At 43.3% G+C, this 20,700-nt stretch overlaps 1 protein-coding gene across 1 annotated transcript in view; it reads left to right on the top strand.

Annotated features, from left to right (window-relative positions):
- Positions 1–20,471, top strand: part of LOC123762207 (uncharacterized) — a 96,200-nt gene extending 75,729 nt beyond the window's left edge. Inside the window, exons 5-6 of the mRNA XM_045748586.2 lie at positions 11,903–12,012; positions 19,547–20,471. Of these exons, the coding sequence (XP_045604542.1) occupies positions 11,903–12,012; positions 19,547–19,595 (159 nt within the window). The 3' untranslated portion in view covers positions 19,596–20,471. The remainder of the gene's footprint in view (positions 1–11,902; positions 12,013–19,546) is intronic.
- Positions 20,472–20,700: the final 229 nt, after the last annotated feature.

The raw sequence follows: 20,700 nt of genomic DNA, 5'->3' as shown, positions 1-20,700 counted from the left end.
ATAAATAGTCTGCACTCTGGGTTAGTCATACAGAGGTATGTGATAAATAGTCTGCACTCTGGGTTAGTCATACAGAGGTATGTGATAAATAGTCTGCACTCTGGGTGCAGCAGACATCTGTTGGAAAGCGTCATGGACAATCAAACTCACATAGCAGACTTGCAAGGAGTTGCCGGTTGTCGTAGGCACCAGTCCTATTTAAATACGGACATCTCCTTTGGGTTATCTTGATTTCGTGGGCTTAGCGTCCTCGTGGCCCAGTCCTTTACCAGGCCTACTTTTTGTTACATACCCCCAGGAACCAGCCTGTAGCAGCTGTCTTAGTTATTTGCTGCTAGCTAGGTGAACAGGACATCAGGGGTAAAAGAAACTGCTCCATTTGTTTCCGCCTCCACCGGGGATTGAACCTGGAACCTCAGGACTACAAATCCCAAGCGCTGACCACTCAGCTGACAGCCCCTGTGAGGCTGTCAGACATAGGTTGCAGGAACCAGTCCTACTTAAAGACGCACATAGGATGCTGGTTGTCGCAGGAGGAGTCAGTGCTATTTAAAGACCAACATAAGTTGCTGGTTGTTGCAGGTGGGCGCATCTCGGTGTCTATCAAGGGTGGACGCCTCTATCGTTATCAAGCGTTCATGTGAGTGCTCCTGTGAAGGGTGGACGCGTCTCGATGCCCTTAACAAGGATGGATGTGAGTGCTCTTGTCAAGGGTAGATGCGTCAGTGTCGTTATCAAGGGTAGATGCGTCAGTGTCGTTATCAAGGGTAGATGCGTCTGTCGTTATCAAGGGTAGATGCGTCTGTCGTTATCAAGGGTGGATGTAAGTGCTCTTGTCAAGGGTGGACGCGTCTCAGTGTCTAGCCAGTGAATTATTCCATCAATAAGGGCGTATGTCATGACCTCACCTCCAGCCCGAGGTCACAGACTGATAATATGAGGGGAGGATATCCAACAAGATAGCTGGAAAGTCGTGGACAATAGGGGAGGGGGGGGGGGGGGAACCCGGCCTACGAAGAAGGATGGCATCATAAACAAAGAAATAGTTAAAGCTTCGTACCCCCTTTTCAGTTTTGTACAAGGAGGTCTATAGGGAAAGTGAGAACGTAGGAAAAATGTACATAGAAGGTAGGAGGATATTGGTGGTTGTGGATTCCCAGGCTGTGAATATTTTGCTATATGAGAGGTCTATATCTTCGCTGAGCTGGCCTGAGGACACCTGCGTTTTCATTTGACACATTTACCGCCCCAGTCACACTTCCCACCTGGTACCCCCTCCCCGCTCAGCTCGTTGTCGCCGTGTGGGGGCTTAGTGGGCGGCTGCCGGAGTGTGATGCTCCTTGGGACAGTCCTCTGTTCTTTTCTAGCCTTGTGCTCCTGCTGCCGTCCTCTCCAATTCTGCTGTTCACCTTTTCCTTTTCCTTCTGTTTCGTTTTTCTCCCCCCTCTTCTCCTATCTGCTTGCCGTTTCCTGCCGACCTTTTGCTTGTTCTGGTTCTTCCCTTGGACTTCTTCTATTTTGACGCCCGGGTGCTTGAGGAGGCATACTCTTGCACCCGTAGAACTGTAGTACCCGACGTCGAGAGCGAGGGAAACCTTTTATTGTCAATCACCCTTTCGTCACTGAACCCGATCTCGACGGACTGTCGGTTTCTTAAGGTGGCGTTTGTGGGGCGTATACTCACGACGCATCCCTAGGAGGCCCCGCAGATCGGCGATAGCTTCTTGTTGGGTGTCCTGCCTCTAATTGTGGCTCCATGGTGGGTGTGGGGGCACATTCGTGAATGAATTCTTCTTTTCGTAATGATGATGACCCCTGTTTCGGCTGTTTCTGGTTTACCTTCTCAGGCTCGTGGGGTGGGCGACCAAGCCCCTGAGTCAGTCCGTGTTGGAAGACCGGGCTCTGTAGCCTCCGCTGCATTGGGCCCCGACCTTGCTCCTCCTTTGGCCTCTCTGACTCCTTCCCCTGGCTTCCCTCCCTCCTCTGTGGTTCGGTCGAGCCCCAAGCCCCCAGTGGTGACTACCTCGTCCCCTGGCGCGGCTCCTTCTCTAGTTGTAACTACTGCGCCTTTTAACCCCTCTCTCTCTGGGGGTTCTCACCGCCGTCCTCGTCACGGCCGCCCTCGCTCGATTCCTTCCAGTTCTGCTACCTATCAAGCCTTGTTTGGTCCCGCTTCGTGGGCCAAATATTTTGATCTCCTCCCTCTTGATTCTGCACCTCCTGACGATTTCTCCCTCCATCGACATCTCGTTGATTCCGTGGATGCCTCCATTACTTTCAACCCCACTCGTCTCGGTACACGTGTCGTTGCTGCTCCTTCTCAGGATGCTGCTTCCCGCTTGGCTGCCTTATCCTGCCTTGGCGAGACCCCTGTTCGGGTCTCGAAGAACGCGTAGTTGAATGCCAGTGTTGGCACTATTTTGCTCCCGCCCCATGTTGCGACCGGTGTTCGAGACATGCGCGACTGCCACGACGATATTCGACATATTCTTGCTGCCCAGGGCCATTCTATTCTCCAGGTGGACACGCTTACTCGTCCCCCTCGTGGTAGTCGCTGTCAACCCCTCCGGGTTGTGAAGATTACCTTTGATGGTAGGACCCTTCCACCCTTTGTCATTCTTGTTGGTGCCAGGTGCTCTGTCCAGGAGTACATTCCTTCTCCTCGGCTCTGCAACAAGTGCTGGAGGTTTGGGCATGGTGCCCTCCGCTGCTCCGGGACTGTCTCTCTCTGTCCTTTGTGTGGTGGCGAAGGTCACTCTAAGTCGGAGTGCACTTCTCCCCAGGCTCGTTGCCTCAACTGTGGTGAGGCCCATCCTACCTTCTCCCGTGCGTGTGTCCATTACAATCTTGAGGCAGCCGTCCTCAGCTTGAAGCACCGGGAGCGTTTATCTTTTCCTGAGGCGAGACGCCAGGTTCGCCGGCTACCGCCTTATGCTATTGTCTCTTATGCTCGCGTGTTGCGCTCTTCCTCTCCTCGTCCTTCCCGTCTTCCTCAGACTCACAACCGTTTCCGGGCCTTGGACCCTGATGCGCCCACTGCCCCCTCCTCTGTTCCTTTGGGTTCTCTCCCGAAGGATGCTCCTCCTGGTCCTCTGTCTGGGGTTCCCCTTCCTTCTACCCGGTCTGTCGTGTCTCCTGTGTCTTCTTCCTCGTCTCCCTCCGTTCCTCCTTCCCATCGTTCCCCTCCGTCTCTTGACTCTCCCCGCCGCCTGTCGGTGCGGGCTGATGTCCATCGCTCTCCAAACGGCCGTCATGTGTGCTCTCGTTCAGCTTCTCCTGTTGAGACGCTAGAATCCGTTGCCCAGTACGTGGTTGCTGGGACACCTGTCTCTTTACGTCAGAAGCGTAAACCTGGCTCCTCTCCTTCCTCCTCCCCGGCGGGTAAGAAGGTTTCGCTTTCTTCCTCGGCCCCTATTTCTGCCTCTCTCGCTCCTTCCCCTCCCATTTCGGTGGTTGCGCCCCCTGTTCCTGCTATGGAGGTTTCTTTAGCCCCCGCTTCCCTCTCAGTTGCTGCCCTTACTGAGGTACGCTCCCCTCTTTCTACCCCTCCTCTTCCTGCTGCTGTCCTTGCCTGCTCCTCTCCGTTGTCTCCTCTTCCTCCTCCTCCTCCGGACCCCGCCCGCCCACCTCTGATCTGTTCTCCCATTTCCTTCCCTCCGTCTTTGCTCAGTTTACCCATGCCCCCTAACCCTGACTTCGCTGACCCTGATATTCTTTAATGTGCTCTGTTGCTCTTTCGCCTTTGTTTCTTCCTTGTTCTCTGTTTTTGTCCTTTCTCTTCTCGTCGTTGTCCATTCTTCAATGGAACGTTCGAGGTTATTACGCCAATTTCCTCGAACTCCAACTTCTGATTTCGCGGTTTTCGCCCCTTTGTGTCTGTCTCCAGGAGCCGATGCTTGGTGCTCGTCCTGGTCGTTTTCGTGGCTATTCCTTTCTCTCCCCCCCCCCCAGCTATTGCTGGGGCTTCTAATTCTTCTGCTCTTTTGATTCGTGCTGATGTTCCCTTTGTTCCTTTACTTTTTCCTTCGCCTCTCCATTGTTCTGCTGCTCGTATCTTTGTGGGGAAATGGTACACTGTTTGTTCCATTTATTTCCCCCCGAGTGTCCCGCTTTCTCTTCCTGATTTGAAACACCTCCTAGACTCCTTGCCGGAGTCTGTGCTGCTGGGTGACTTCAATTGTCGTCATTCTCTTTGAGCTGACGTTCTGACGAATACCCGGGGTCGCCTTCTTGAGCCGTTTCTCCTCTGTTCTTCCCTGTCTCTTCTGAATTCTGGTGAGCCCACTCATTTGGACTCTCGGACTCGCACCCTTTCTTGTCTTGATCTTTCTCTCTGCTCTTCTTCTCTTTACTTAGATTTCACGTGAAATCACTTGATTTCTTGATGACCTCCATGGAAGTGATCATTTCCCCATCCTTGTTTCCTTTTTCTCTTCGCCCTTCCTTCTCTTTCCCTAGGTGGCAGTTTGCTAAGGCGGACTGGACCCTATTTTTCCTCAGTGCTACTCTCTCTGACCTCTCCCTTCTGCCTCTCTCTCGCGCTCTCCTTCTTTTTCATGACACTGTCTTCAACGCTGCCCTCCGCTCAATCCCTCGCTCTTCCTCTCCGGGTCCACGGAAGTGCGTTCCCAGGTGGAATGCGGACTGTGCTCGGGCTGTCCGCTGTAAGCGTGCAGCCTGGAAGAGGCACCGCCGTAGGCAGACGACCTATTCTTTTCTTTTCTTTCGGAAAGCGAGTGCGGTGGCCCGTAGGGCCATCCGTACGGCTAAACGTGAATGTTGGGCATCTTATGTCTCAACAATTACGTCCAAAACTCCTCTGGCCCAGATCTGGAAGCGTATCCGCAAGATAGCAGGTAAATTCGTTCCCGATGTTTCACCGGTCCTTCACCTCCATGATACTCTTGTGGCGGACCCGTTGCAGGTCGCTTCCGTACTGGGTTCCCACTTTTCTTCTGTTAGCTCTGGTCTTCATCTTCCCCAATCATTTCTTCTTCGTAAACCTTTCCTTGAGTCTCGTCCTTTAGATTTCTGCACTCGTCTTCAACTTCCCTATAATGATCCCTTCTCTCTCTCTGAACTTTGTTCTGCCCTGGCCATCTGCGGTTCTACGGCGGCGGGCTCCAATGGTATTCATTATGAGATGCTTTGCCATCTCCCTCCGTGCACGTCTCAGTATTTACTGAGTCTGTATAATCGGATCTGGGAGTCGTCGTCAGTCCCTGAGGACTGGCTCGATGCCGTTGTCCTCCCTGTTTGCAAACCGGGGTCTCTGGGTACTTCCCCTAAGGACTTTCGCTCTATTGCTCTCACAAGTTTTGTCTGCAAACTCTTTGAACGTATGGTTAACGTTCGTCTGATGTGGTTCCTGGAACACCATCACCTCCTCTCCCTTTCTCAATTTGGTTTCCGCAAGTGCCGCAGCACGACAGATGTCCTGGTGAACTTGGAGGTCTATATTCGTACTGCTTTTGCTGCGAAGACCTCCGTTGTTGCCGTCCTTTTTGACCTGGAAAAGGCTTACGACACCACTTGGAGATATCATATTCTATCTCAACTTCATTCTTTTGGCCTTCGTGGTCATCTCCCTCTCTTTCTCCGCAGCTTCCTCTCCCGTCGTTCCTTTCGGGTGCGCCTTGGTACCGGGCTCTCTGCCTCTTTTCAGCAATACGAAGGTGTGCCCCAGGGTAGTGTTCTGAGCACTACTCTTTTTCTGTTTGCCCTCAATGGTCTTCTTTCTTCTCTTCCTTCTGGTGTCTTCTCCGCTCTCTATGTCGATGATCTTACCCTTTGCTGTCAGGGTGATGATTCGCCTCTCCTTCAGCGCCGGCTTCAACTTGCAATTGATGCCGTGTCGTCTTGGGCCACCGATCATGGCTTCAAGTTCTCTACTTCTAAGACTTGTGCCATGACTTACGCGGAAACGGGTTGTTCTTCGTCCCTCTTTGTCACTTTATGGTCATCCCATCCCAGGGGGGCCTCGTAGCCTGGTGGATAGTGCGCAGTACTCGTAATTCTGTGGCGCGGGTTCGATTCCCGCACGAGGCAGAAACAAATGGGCAAAAGTTTCTTTCACCCTGTGCCCCTGTTACCTAGCAGTAAATAGGTACCTGGGTGTTAGTCAGCTGTCACGGGCTGCATCCTGGGGGTGGAGGCCTGGTCGAGGACCGGGCCGCGGGGACACTAAAGCCCCGAAATCATCTCAAGATAACCTCAAGATCCCCTTGAATACAAAGATTCCGCAAAGCTTTTGGGGTTATTCCTTGGCACTCGTTTGTCTTGGTCTCCCCATATCTCTTACCTCCGTGTTGAGTGCTCTAAGGTCCTTACCCTCCTTCGGGTCTTGTCCCATACTTCTTGGGGAGCAGATAGGCGCACTCTCCTTGCTTTACATTCCTCTCTCGTCCTGTCTAAGCTCGATTATGGTTGCCCTGCTTACTCGTCTGCTTCTCCTTCTACTCTTCGCCGTCTTGATGCTTTGCACCATACTGGGTTGCGCCTCAGTTCTGGTGCCTTTCGTTCGACTCCCGTCCTTAGCTTGTATGTTGACACCGGCTTCCTGTTTCTCCAGGACCGCCGTGATCGCTACTGTCTTCGCTATCTTGCGCGGTCCTTACAACATCCTTCCTCTCGCCTCTGTCGTGCTTTAACTTTTACCCCTCCTGCGGTTCCTGTTCCTCTTCACCACCTCCCTCTTTCTGTCCGGTTATCTCGCCTCCAGGATTCTCTTTCCGTTCGTATTTCTAATGTTTCTCCTCGTGTTGTTCCTTCTTTGCCCCCGTGGAGAGTCCCTCTTCCGCAGTTTTGTACTTCCTTGACCCGTATCACTAAAGCTTTTACCCCTCCTACGGTTCTAAAACGCCTTTTCCTTGAGCTCTTTTCTTCTCACTCCCGCTTCGTTTCTGTCTTCACCGATGGGTCTAAGTCTGCGGACGGTGTTGGCTACTCTCTTGTTTTTCCTGATCGCACTTACATGTGTCGCTTACCTCCGGAGACTAGCATCTTTACAGCGGAACTTTATGCTATTCTCTATGCTCTTCGTCTCCTGCTTTCTCGTTGTCAGTCCTCCTTTGTAGTTGTTGTTGACTCTCGTAGTGCCCTGATGGCTCTCGGGTCCTTTAATCCGGTTCATCCAGAAGTTGTCGAGATCCAGCATTGGCTGTTTCTTGTTCACAGTAAATTTAAGTCGGTTGAGTTTTGTTGGGTTCCCAGCCATATTGGTGTGTCTTTAAATGAGCGTGCGTATGCTGCCGCCAAGGAAGCTGTCCGCTCTTGTCCCATCTCTCGTAAAGGCATTCCGTATTCCGACTTTTACCCGGTTATCCATTCCTCAGTCCTTACCCGTTGGCAGGCTTCTTGGTTGTCTCTTACTGGTAACAAGCTACGTACTCTTAAATGTTGTGTTTCCTCGTGGCCGTCCTCCTTCCACCGTAACCGGCGGTGGGAAACAGCTCTGGCGAGATTGCGTATTGGCCATACTCGCTTAACCCATGGTCACTTGATGGAGCGCCGCCCTGCTCCTTATTGTCCTAGTTGCATTGTCCCTCTTACGGTCGTGCATGTCCTTCTTGAATGTCCTGACTTCCAGGACGAGCGTGTGTCTTGCTTTCCGACCGCCCCTCGCGGTCACCTGTCCCTCAATAGAATTCTTGGTGACTCGGATACTTTTGATATCGTTCGACTTATGCGTTTTTGTTCTCGTATTGGCATCCTTGGTGATATTTAGCGCCCTCTGATTATTTTGCGCATTTGATGGTGCTACATAGCCTTCCCAGTTTGGTGCCTTCTTTTGATAATTACTTACTTACTTCCCACCTGGTAATGTCCTCGGAGCGGTTCACTGGAGACTAACCTCTGGGGGAAACACACTGGACATTAAACACGGTTAACTCAAAGGCAAAGGAACGCCTGGAAGTGATCGAAAACTTGCATAATTTGCCTCAACGACCTAGATAATAGAGTGAGAAGTAATGTAAGCAAGATTGTTAGTGACAAAGGTGGGGTGTGAAGTGAATGCAAGAGAATACTTGCAAGAACTGCAAAGGGATTCAACAAAGTTTAGCACTGGCTCTAAAATTGACAAAAGCGGTTTATCATTGAGATGTAAATTGCTTTACCTATGGAAATACAACGGTGCTTTATACTTTACTAATAATACAGTCATGGCCATGCCCTGGGAGTCATAGTTAACAAGTTCAAAGTAGCAGTACATTAATGCAGGAAATAAGCAGCCAGGTGCTGGGATTTGTAGTAAGAATCATCAGCACCAGACAACGTCATCCCCCACTTTTGTCCAACACTGATAAGGCTCACTTTGGACTGCGATGTACACTTGTGGTTGCTATCTTGCTGAATGGACATAGTAATGACTCGGTACACTCGCTGAAGCAGGCAGGATAAGGCCAGAATATGATTGAGGTTTTTCACGTGAAGAACCAGGGAGGTGGTAAGAGGTTTGTGAAAGTGTCGTAGCAGGTCAGTAGCCGCAAAACTGGGTACAAGCTAGATAAATACTCTTTAGCAAGTATTTAAGAAACTATCCACAAAACTGGTTACAAGCTAGATAAACGCTGTTTAGCAAGTATATATGAAAGTATCCATAAAGCTGGATACAAACTAGATATCTACTGTTTAGTATATAAGAAAGTACCCACAAAACTGGGTACAAGCTAGATAAATACTGTTTAGCAAAATTATATAGGAAAGTATCAACAAACCTGGGTACAAACTAGGTAAATTCTGTTTAGCAAGTATATAGGAAAATACCAACAAAACTTGTTGCAAATTAGATAAATACTGTTTAGTATGTAGGAAAGTAGCCATTGTGGATGAATGCCGTTTAAGAGAAGTGAACAGTAAGGTGGATAAACGTATGAGTGAGAGGCGTAGTAATAAATGGACCTTATATGGGCCAACACACTTGCTGCACAGCTCCTTAATTTTAACTTACACTTTTTTTTTTTTTTTTTTTTTTTTTTTTTTTTTTTTTTTTTTTTTTTTTTTTATTATTATATCTTCATTCGGTCACTCAGGAAAGTAAAACTTGAAAGCTCTTAATATAATAAGAAAGTTTTTCGTTGCAAAATATTAGCTTTGTCATTATTTGTTGTGATTCATCGTGGTAATTTGCGTCCAGTCTAAAACTATAAAGTAACTGCAACATTTATAACTAAGTAGAAGAGGGAAGTACAGTAATTGCGTTACTATGTACTGTATTAACACAATTTGCTAGGTTTTCTGGATGATGAAGTCTGCTGTAAAGTGTTAGTTAAAATTTACTGGAAGGATACATTTTATTTAGCATATTTTAACAGAAAGAATTTGAATGTCTGAATTTTCGCACCAATAGTAATATTTCCATGTATCGATATTAAGACAAATTGAGTTAAGACAAATCAAACATTAAACATGCTTGATTTGCTGTATTTTTACTCTTATTTACTTTGTCTTTAGACAGTGTAGGTTACTCTGCTGATACTGTATGTGTAGCTTGCTACAGAGACTAGCATCTTCACGCTAGAACATAATGCTATTTTGTATGCTCTTCATCAACTGCTTTCTCGATAATAATCTTGCCCTTGTTGTAGTTGACTGGCAGTGCTCTCATGGCTCTGGAGTCCTTTAATCCAGTCCATCTTGTGGTCGTCGAAATTCAACATTGGCAGTTTCTTATCTCCACCAGATTTAACCCTCAAACCGCGCATATCATATAAAATAAAACCGAAACCGCGCACATCATTTATATATGATTTCGTGTCTAGCACTATAATTTAAACTCCCCGCCTGGGATAGGGGCAGCTATAGTACAGCCACGACCGATAGTTGCCAGATGCCACCTAGAAAAAAAATCCAGGCCCACATTCTTGGGTGTTACAGCGTCAGTATTGAGCAAGCCACCAAGGCTGGCGCACGCAGCACGAGTTCACAGCACCGCTGTTCAGCTTGTGACCACAGCATCGCCTACAAATACCATAATATATATGATACTGCTATTATTTAGCAGTGATCATATTACTGAAGCCCCCTGACTGATAAAACTGACCAGGATTCTGATAATAGCAGGATTGTGGTGATATTTAGCGCTGTGCTCCATGGAGGGAGGCGTAAGGCTGTGCGAGGGAGGGTTGTGGCGTCATCTTCTGACTGTGTGGGGCCACCATTTATTGACTGCATTCACCATACCAGCTTAGTGGTTCGATATGGTGAACACAAATGTAGATACTTATATATAACGTGTGTATAGAGTGTGATAACAGCGAGAGGAGTAGGTTGGGAGCCGCCATTTTGGTGAGGGAGGAGTGTCGTCTGCACGTCTTGGCATGGTGTTTACTGATGGCCACTATGGTCTTTGGGCACCATACCAGCTAATTTGTTCAGGTATGGTGAATAAAACAGGTAGATACTTATATATAATATGTGTATATAGCGTAATAACACCACAAACAATATTGTTGAAGGACAAATATTAGTGCGTCTGGCCTTGAGGGCGGCCGCCGATCAGCTGACTGTGTGAGTAGCTACGTCTTTGTGGCCTTTACTCACCATACAAGCTTAGATGTACAGTTATGGTGAACAAAACATGTAAATACGTATATATATAACGTCTGTGTATAGTGAATAAATACAGAAAGAGTATTGTAGGAGGTGAATGAGGGTGAGTGAGGTGGTGTTGAGGGAGGGAGTGGCAGTGAGTGGCTCGCTGGTGTTTGGCGGTCACTCCTCGTTGCTTTTTGACTCACAAGACCAACTTAGTAGTTGGTTATGGTGTACAAAACATGCAAATACTTATATATAACCTGTGTATATAGTGTAACAACAGCAAAACTATTTGTTTATTGTTTTATGAACATAATAATTGAATCACTAATATGCACACCATAATTTTGAGTACAGCGATGGTTCACACATTTTATAATATAAATATACCACAATTCACTGTATGGAATAATATTACTGCAAAAAAACTAAGAAAAAATCAATCAGAGACATTGAAATAATTAGGTAATAATATATTTGTGGCAACTGCCGTCTGACAGCTCGGGCGGAGTAGACCTCATCTGGCGAAGGCTCTGCCAACGCCCCTTTTTAGACCCCCACTTCCCTACCCTATTGCGGCTAAAATATGCCACATACGATTTTTTTGTTATTTTTTCCGTGATCAGGGAACAAAAATGAACACTTCTATAAGACGAAAGAATTTTTTGGATTTTTTTTTTTTGTTGCGCCTGTGGGTGTGAATTCCATTTGGGCCCCTAGCGGTTTGAGGGTTAATACAGTGGAGTTTTGCTGGGTTTTCATTCATATTTGCATGTCCTTAAATAAGCATGCGGACACTGCTACTAAGAAGGCTATCCGTACTTATCCCATATCCCGTAAAGGTGTTTCTTATTCCGACTTTTACAAAGTTATTCATTCTTCAATCCTTCCCCGTGGGCAGGGTCGTTGATCTTCTGTTACTGGTAACAAACTGCGTGTTCTAATGGGTAGTGTGTCCCCATAGCCTTCCTCCTGCCACTGTAACCGGCAGTGGGAAACGACTCTTGTGAGTTTACATATTGTTCATTCATATTTAACTCGCAGGCACTTATAGGAGCGCCACCTTGCTCCATATTTTCCAAACTGCATTGTTCCTCTTATGGTCCTGCACGTCCTTATTGAATGTCCAGACTTTTAGGAAGTGCGTATGTGTCTTGCTTCCCGACCTTCCCTCTCGGTCACTTGTCCCTCAATAGAATTCTTGGTGAATCAGATACTTGTGATATTGTTTGGCTTATGTGCTTTTGTTTTCGTATTAACGTCCTTATTGATATTTAATGCCTTTTAAATATCCCGCACATTTGATGGAGCTACGTATCCTTCTCGGCTTGGTGCCTTCTTTTGCTAATTACTTATTTACTTTCAGGAAAGACCTGAACCAAATGTGGACTCTGTAATGAATAAGCTGAATAACGTTTGGGAGGAAGAAATATCACTAATGGAGAATGCTGCTGGGGTTTTCTTGTTGAAGCTGCTGTGAGTATAATTTGCTACTCAACTAATGCGGGTATTTGGTTTAATGAGATGATAGATCATGGAAAACTTTGAATAGTTAGAGGATGACTACAAATATATATATATATATATATATATATATATATATATATATATATATATATATATATATATATATATATATATATATAAAGTTACATATGACCGAAAAAGTAAGATTAATAATTCTAACACGAATTTTCTCAATATTTCTTATGTTTCTTTTTACTGTCGATGGTAATTGAAAAATCAATTCTCCAAAATTCATTTTTATTTCTAGTCTGAAGCGACGCTTGAATGCGTTTCGTAATAACTTATTACATTTTCAAAGACTTTAGTTTACACACACACAACTGTAAGCTGAAAACACTAAACAGAGTTTTACTTATGCTAACATTAAGACAAATGTGTTCCAATGATCCTACTTAAATCCCCCTTTAATTGATCTATTAAAAATGGATCTAAGTTATATAAACCACTGCTAATGTTCAAATTATTTTCTTTTGTGATCTGTATCAAAGCAGGTTCAATTATGTTTCTGTTATAGGTTATAATTGAATCTGCTTTGATACAGATTACAAAAGAAAGTAATGTGAACATTAGCAGTGGTTTATATAATTTAGATCTAAAATCGCCCGTTAATTGATCTATTAAAAATAGATCTAAGTTAAAGGGTGATTTAAGTAGGGTCATTGGAACACATTTGTCTCACTAATTCATTGTAAATATTTACTATCTTATGCTATGATTATCCATGTGTGTGGTTATGAATGGGAGCTGCATCGGATGGGCCAATAGGCCCTCTACAGTTTTTGTGCGGCTCATATTTGTGTCCACTTATTGTACCTCACCTCACTCCACCATTCTCTCCTGCCTATTTATGTCCAGTACTCGACCTGTAAAACCACTCCTTCTAAAGAAGTATTAATATACGAAAGTACTTAAGGAAATTCCTGTTTCAATTTTCCTCCGTGGTCTGACACTCACATTTTTAATCACGTGTTTATTTCCATGATATACACAAACACACACACACACATTATATATATATATATATATATATATATAAATTTAAACTAAACTCTTCTATAAACAAAGACTTAAGACTTATAAACAAAACTTAAACTAAACTATATAAAAACTCTTTATTTTCTTCTCCGAGGCTATGGGTCCCTACACTTGCACCAGAGGTGGTACCCCTTCTAGGTATTAAAAAAAAAAATATATATATATATATATATATATATATATATATATATATATATATATATATATATATATATATATATATATATATATATATATATATAAAATATTGGTGTATACTGGCAGCAGATTTTCTTTTAAACATGTCTCATTGAATATGACCGCATATTCTGTATTTACTATCTTCTGATTTAGGGCTTCTATCCCTCTAACTGTTTTCTTAGCATCAGGGCTTAGCTGAAAGAGGAGTTCTCCAACTCATTTTCGTAATATCAAGGTGAAGAAAAAAGTGAATTACTATAGAATGTATTACACTTATTTATACAATTTGCACAACTTTTCGAACCTCCATGGTTCATTCTCAAGTGAAAAGAATTTTCAGAACTGGTTGATTTATACCCACACTGGGTCAGGTGATAAGACAATAAAGGTAAAAACATCGGGGATACATAAGGGATAAATGGGGGGAGGCACATAAGAACATAATAATAAAGGTAACTGCGGAAGGCCTATTGGCCCATACGAGGCAGCTCCTATCTACATACAAAGATTAATCAGGTGTAATTGGCCTGTTATATTGAATTGTTATATCGAATCCCTATTTACCAATGTCCCAGTCGACACAACCATAGGAATGATACTGGACAGAGTATACAGAGACGAGAGCACCCCCAAATTAGACATACCTATCTCCTTGTTCTCACGAAGGCTCTTAGCTGCCGCTTTGAGCTCGGGGGACAGTATGGTGCTTCTGTAATTGCCTCGATTCTTTCCTCCTTTCACTGAGGACCAAGTCACTTTCCTAAATCTGGGTATAAATTGTCACGTTATGTCCAGACCAAGTGATATGGCCCGGAAAGTGGAGTTGGAGATCTTGTTGGAAGACATATTCGACATCGAGACACAAAAGGAGGTCACCACCAAAGACACCTTACAAGCAGAACTTATTGCGGAAGGAGGAAAGAAACGAGGCAATTACAGAAGCACCAAACTGTCCCCCGAGCTCAAAGCGGCAGCTAAGAGCCTTCGTGAGAACAAGGAGATAGTTGTCAGAAGAGGTGCCAAGTCGCCAATATACGTCATTCTTAAAAAAGACGAATATCTGGCAAAAATGAACCTCATTCTCTCTGACCAAACTAAATTCCGAAGGGTAACGAAGGACACTACAGCCGAATTGAAGGCAAAGGTCAACAAATTGATCGAAACTGTGAACGCCAAGAAATCCGGACTCCACCTGCCAAAGATTATTGGGGAATATAAGCCTGGATACGCGTATGGAAATGTCAAGACACATAAGCCTGGAAACCCACTTCGGCCAATATTTAGCCAGATACCCACACCCACGTACAGACTGGCGAAGTGACTCAACGGCTTGCTGACTTCTTACGTCCCTTGCACCTTCAGCTTGAAGTCTCCAGAGGAATTTGTTGACTTACTGCGGGGAACACGGGCCACAGGGATAAGAGCCTCGTTGGACGTAGAATCACTGTTTACCAACGTACCTGTGGATGAAACAATCGGGATCCGGCCTGTACTCCTCTTGACATACCAGAAAAGATTCTAAGGAAACTACTCCAAGCTTGTACTAAAGAGGCACCCTTCTTGAGCCCGGATGGGCACATGTATAAGCAAGTAGATGGAGTCACTATGGGTTCCTGTTTGCGAACAGGAACCCATAGTGTGTCCTGTTTGCGAACTTCTACATGGGTACCATCGAGCAAAAGGTTTTAGTCGACATGAACTTGAAACCGGCCATATACTGCAGGTATGTTGACGACATTTTTACACAGGTACCTGATGTCAGACATCTGCAGGAGCTGAAGGAGGCATTTGAGCGGAATTCTGTGTTGCGTTTCACTTACGAGATGGAGAAGGATGGGAAGCTGCTCTTTCTAGATGTAACAGTCATGGAAAGGAGCGGAGGTTTCCACACTGCAGTCTACACTAAGGAAACAAACATAGGAATGTGCCTCATGCCAACAGTGACTGCCCAGACAGGTACAAGAGGAGTGTCGTTAACGCTTATGTCGACCGTGCTGTCAGCCACAGCTCAGGATGGAAGCAAGTCGATGAAGAACTCTGTAGGGTAAGTCAGGTCCTAGTCAACAACGGCTTCTCCAATGGTTTCGTTGAAGACATCGTAAGAAGGAAGGTGAAACGCCATGCAACCTCTGAAGAGACAACTAACACAACACCTGTACCCCCTATTAGACTATTTTACAGGAACTTCTTTTCCACAGCTCATAAAACGGAGGAAAGGGTCCTGAAAGATATTGTTAATAGAAACGTTATCCCTACAGACAAAAATCAGAAGATACAATTGACGATCTACTATAAAACCAAGAAAACGGCCAACCTACTCATGAGAAACTCTCCAGACACAAAGCAGAACGCTTTAAAAGAGACCAATGTCGTCTTTGCCTTCAAATGCCCACTTGGGGACTGTAAGCCTCAAAGAATTCAGTATATAGGCAAGACAACATCTCTTTCCAGGCGATTAACGATGCATAAGCAACAGGGCTCCATTAAGGAACATATAATCTCTTCCCACAACCAGACCAATACCAGAGAAGTCTTAACAAAAAACACGGAAATCATCGATAGATACAGCGATAGCAGGCGGCTTGATATCTGCGAGGCACTACACATTAAGAAATCGACACCAGCAATCAACAGCCAATTAATGCACAACTATATTCTACCCACTTCAAGACTCTGTACCAATATAGAAGCATCAAGAAATATGGGCCAATAGGCCCTTTGCAGTTACTTCCATTCTTCCCTTTAACTTACAAAATATTATACCCATTGTTTCGTGTTCTGTCTTGTGTTGAAAGTTTGTTTTCACCTCATCCAAAACTGTTGTAACATATCACCTCATCCAAATGCAGGTATAAAATCGAGGCTGTTTAAACTCTGTTCAGTTATAGTTGTGTGTGTGTAAACTAAAGTCTTTGAAAATGTAATAAGTTTTACAAAAACACGTTCAAGTGTCGCGTCAGACTAGAAATAAATATGAATTTTGGAGAATTGCTTTTTCAGTTACCATCAACAGTGAAAAGAAATATAAGAAACAGAGAAAATTCGTGTTAGAATTATTAATCTTACTTTTTCGGTCATTTAATAATATATATATATATATATATATATATATATATATATATATATATATATATATATATATATATATATATATATATATATATATATATATATATATATATATATATATATATATATATACTGAAAACTCACACCCCAGAAGTGACTCGAACCCATACTGCCAGGAGCAACGCAATTGGTATGTACAAGACGCCTTAAACCACTTGACCATCACGACCGGACATAAGGAAGTGATAGCCGCAGCTATTTGAATCACTTCCCCGCTGGCACTCGGATGGAAACCTTGGGCATAGCATTTTATCAAATCGCCTCATTCTTTGGAGCATACGTGAGGAACACAAATACGAAATGCTATGCCCAAGATTAACATCCGAGTGCCGGCGGGGAAGTGGTTCAAATAGCTTCGGCTATCACTTCCTTATGTCCGGTCGTGATGGTCAAGTGGTTTAAGGCGTCCTGTACATACCAGTTGCGTTGCTCACGGCAGTATGGGTTCGAGTCACTTCTGGGGTGTAAGTTTTTGAGTTGCATATAGTCATGGGGACCATTTAGGCTTGTTCGCATATATATATATATATATATATATATATATATATATATATATATATATATATATATATATATATATATATATATATGTATATATATGTATATATATATATATGTATATATATATATATATATATATATATATATATATATATATATATATATATATATATATATATATATATATATATATAATATGCTGTTTTATAACGGGATAGGGATAACGTTTCTATTAACAATATCTTTCAGGACCTATATATATAAATATATATATATATATATATATTATTAAATATGACCGAAAAAGAGTAAGATTAATAATTCTAACACGAATTTTCTCAATCTTTCGTACATTTCTTTTCACTGTTGGAGGTAATTCAAAAATCCATTCTCCAAAATTCATTTTTATTTCTAGTCTGACGCGACACTTGAGCGCGTTTCGTAAAACTTATTACATTTTCAAAGACTTTAGTTAACACATACACAACTGAATAGAACTTACACATCTCCGATTTTGTTTATATCTACATTTGAGTGAGGTGGATGGGGTGAGGTGGTATTTAATAAGGTATTAATTTCATCAACACAAGCCAGAACATGAAACAATGGGTATTGAATAGAAGTGATTGTAGAAAGCCTATTGGTCCATATTTCTTGATGCTTCTATATTGGAGCGGAGTCTTGAGGTGGGTAGAATATAGTTGTGCATTAATTGGCTGTTGATTGCTGGTGTTGACTTCTTGATGTGTAATGCCTCGCAAACGTATGTGCATAAGCAACAAGGCTCCATTAAGGAACATATAATCTCTTCCCACAACCAAACCATCGCCAGAGAAATCCTAGTAAACAACACAGAAATCATCGATAGATACAGCGATAGCAGGCGGCTTGACGTTTGCGAGGCATTACACACCAAGAAGTCAACACCAGCAATCAACAGCCAATTAATGCACAACTATATTCTACTTGGTGGTTGGTCACACTCAGTGCACCGCCACTTGGTGGTTGGCTACACTCAGTGCACCGCCACTTGGTGGTTGGTCACACTCAGTGCACCGCCACTTGATGGTTGGCTACACTCAGTGCACCGCCACTTGGTGGTTGGCTACACTCAGCGCACCGCCACTTGGTGGTTGGTCACACTCAGTGCACCGCCACTTGGTGGTTGGCTACACTCAGTGTACTGCCACTTGGTGGTTTGTTACACTGCCACTTATAGGTTGGCTACACTCGGTTCACCGTCACTTAGTAGTTACATTCAGTGCACCGCCACATGATGGTTGGTTGCTCAAAGTGTACTGGAACTTGGTGGTTACCTACATTTAGTGTCCCGCCAGTTGGTGGTTGGTTAAACTCAGTGTACCACCACTTTGACTTTTGCCCTCTTGTGGTCCCTGTCCCCCATCACCATCTCCCTCTTTCTGTACAATTGACTCGTGTACAGAATTCTCTGTTGGTTAGTGTTACCAATATATCTCCTCGTGTTGTTCCGTTCTTGTCCCCGTGGAGGGTCACCCTTCCTAAATTTTGTAAAACCCTGACCCAAGTGACTGAAGCTTTTACCCCTCCTTCAGTTCTGAAACGCCTTTTCTTCTAACACTTTTCTTCACCGATGGGTCTAAATCTGCAGACGGTGTAGGCTACTCTGTTGTTTTTCCTAACGACACCTATCTGTCGCCTGCCTCCGGAGACTAGCTTCTTTATGGCAGAACTTTATGCTATTCACTATGCTCTTCGTCAACTGCTTTCTTGCCATCAATCCTCCTTTGTTTTTGTAGTTGACTCACATTGCCTCATGGATCTGGCATTTTTTTTAGTCTAGTTCATCCCGTGGTTGTCGAAATTCAGCATTGGCTGTTTCTTATCTCAAGTAGATTTAAGAAAGAGGAGTTTTGCTGGGTTTCCAGCCAAATGCTGGTGTCCCTAAATAAACGTGCGGATGCTAACGTTCAGGAAGCTATCCGCACTTGTCCCATCTCCCATAAAGATATTCCTTATTCCGAATTTTACCAAGTTATTCATTCCTCCATCCTTGTCCTTTGGCAGGGTCGTTGGTCTTCTGTTACTGGTAACAAACTGTGTGCTCGTAAGAGTATTGTGTCCCCATGGCCTTCCTCCTACCACCGTCGGCAATGGGAAATGGCTCTAGCGAGGTTACATATTGACCATACACACTTAACTCATGGGCACTAAATGGAGTGTCGCCCTGCTCCTTATTGTCCAAACTGCATTTGTCCCTCTTAGGTCATGCCATATCCTTGTTGAATGTCCTGACTTCCAAGACGTGCATGTGTCATGCTTCCCGAATGTCCCTCTTGGTTAATTCTCCTATGATAGAATTCTTGGCGAATCTGATACCTTTGATATCGTTCGCCATATGCACTTAAGTTCTCGTATTGGCATCCATAGTGATATTTAGCGCCCTAGGTTTATCCCTCACATTTGATGGTGTAACATAGCCTTTCAAGCTTGGTGCCTTTTGATAATTTCTTACTTAAAGGAATAAATGTAGCATGTTACACCCATGTTATCCATGTGATATCCATCATGAAATGACATACGAGAGAATTGTGTTATTTTTTTATCTTAATTATCGTGTTGATATATGAAAATATAGCCAAATTTCTTTATTTTTCAGGTGTACTGTTCGCTTAACATTGAACAACGTGTTGGACAAGATATCTTAGGTTGAAGAGTTTGTCAGGAATAAAGGAAGAACTTTCCAAGAGAGTGAGTTAGGGAAGAAAATGGACAAGCCCCTGTTAGCTAGGAGCAGGTTTATGAAATATCAAAGTTTCTCATCTAAGATATTTATCAAAAGAAAGTCTAATTTTATCAAACATCAAAGAATGAGGATTTATTTTTCTCCATGGAAATAATTACAAAACCACTTAAGTGCAATATTCAAAATACTGTATATGGTTATCAGGAAAGGATTAAATCAAAGAGAATAAATGGCTTGTTCTAAATTATCAATAAATGCAAATATTAAATTGTTTGATTTGTTTTGTAAACAAAAGTGGCATTGCACGTATCAATCACAAACTTATGTTCATAGTGAAGTCTTGCGTTCAACCATTTCTGAAAAAAAGTTTATATTTGTAATATTCAGTAAAACTTATAAATTAATCAAGCAAAATTCATATAATATGTAATACTGTCTATGAATGATTATTTTTAATGAACAAGTATGCAGTTAAATATATGTTGATTAGTTCAGTTTTAATTATTTACATAAAAAAAATATTTTGTATTGTTTACAGAGATAATAATAGTTTTATAATTTGATACATAAAATTAAGTGCTGGTATTTCTCACTCACTTGTGTAATAAGACTATAAGTATCTCCAACTATTTTGTAACCTTCAACACATTATTATACACTTGCCAAAATATTTATTAATGCTTGTTAAAAAGAATACTTGAAGTCACTTTTTATTATGTCTTCCAAGGAAAATTTACTTACCTGAAAGGATTTTTCACTAATGTAAAATAACACCTAGTAAATGTATAATAATACTTTTGTTTGTCATTGGTATAATAAAAACAATTGTCAATGTTCATTACATCAATTTCATTAACTTACTGAGCTATTCATCACATCACCTGTGTGGTGTTTGTGTGTTGCTGAGGAAGTCTTGGTTGTAGGGTTGATATAAAGCCATTGCTTGGTTACTGACTTTAATACTTATAAACGATTACATGACTAGTAGCTACCAAGCTTGGCGGGCATCCTGTCCGCTCTATTGTTTACCTCCCTCTGCTGGCGTCCGAGCCGCAGCACATACAAAC

Source organism: Procambarus clarkii, chromosome 34, assembly GCF_040958095.1.
Source record: "Procambarus clarkii isolate CNS0578487 chromosome 34, FALCON_Pclarkii_2.0, whole genome shotgun sequence".
Taxonomy (NCBI): domain Eukaryota; kingdom Metazoa; phylum Arthropoda; class Malacostraca; order Decapoda; family Cambaridae; genus Procambarus; species Procambarus clarkii.
Note: the sequence above shows the minus strand (reverse complement) of the source record. Positions and strands in the feature narration are given on the sequence as shown.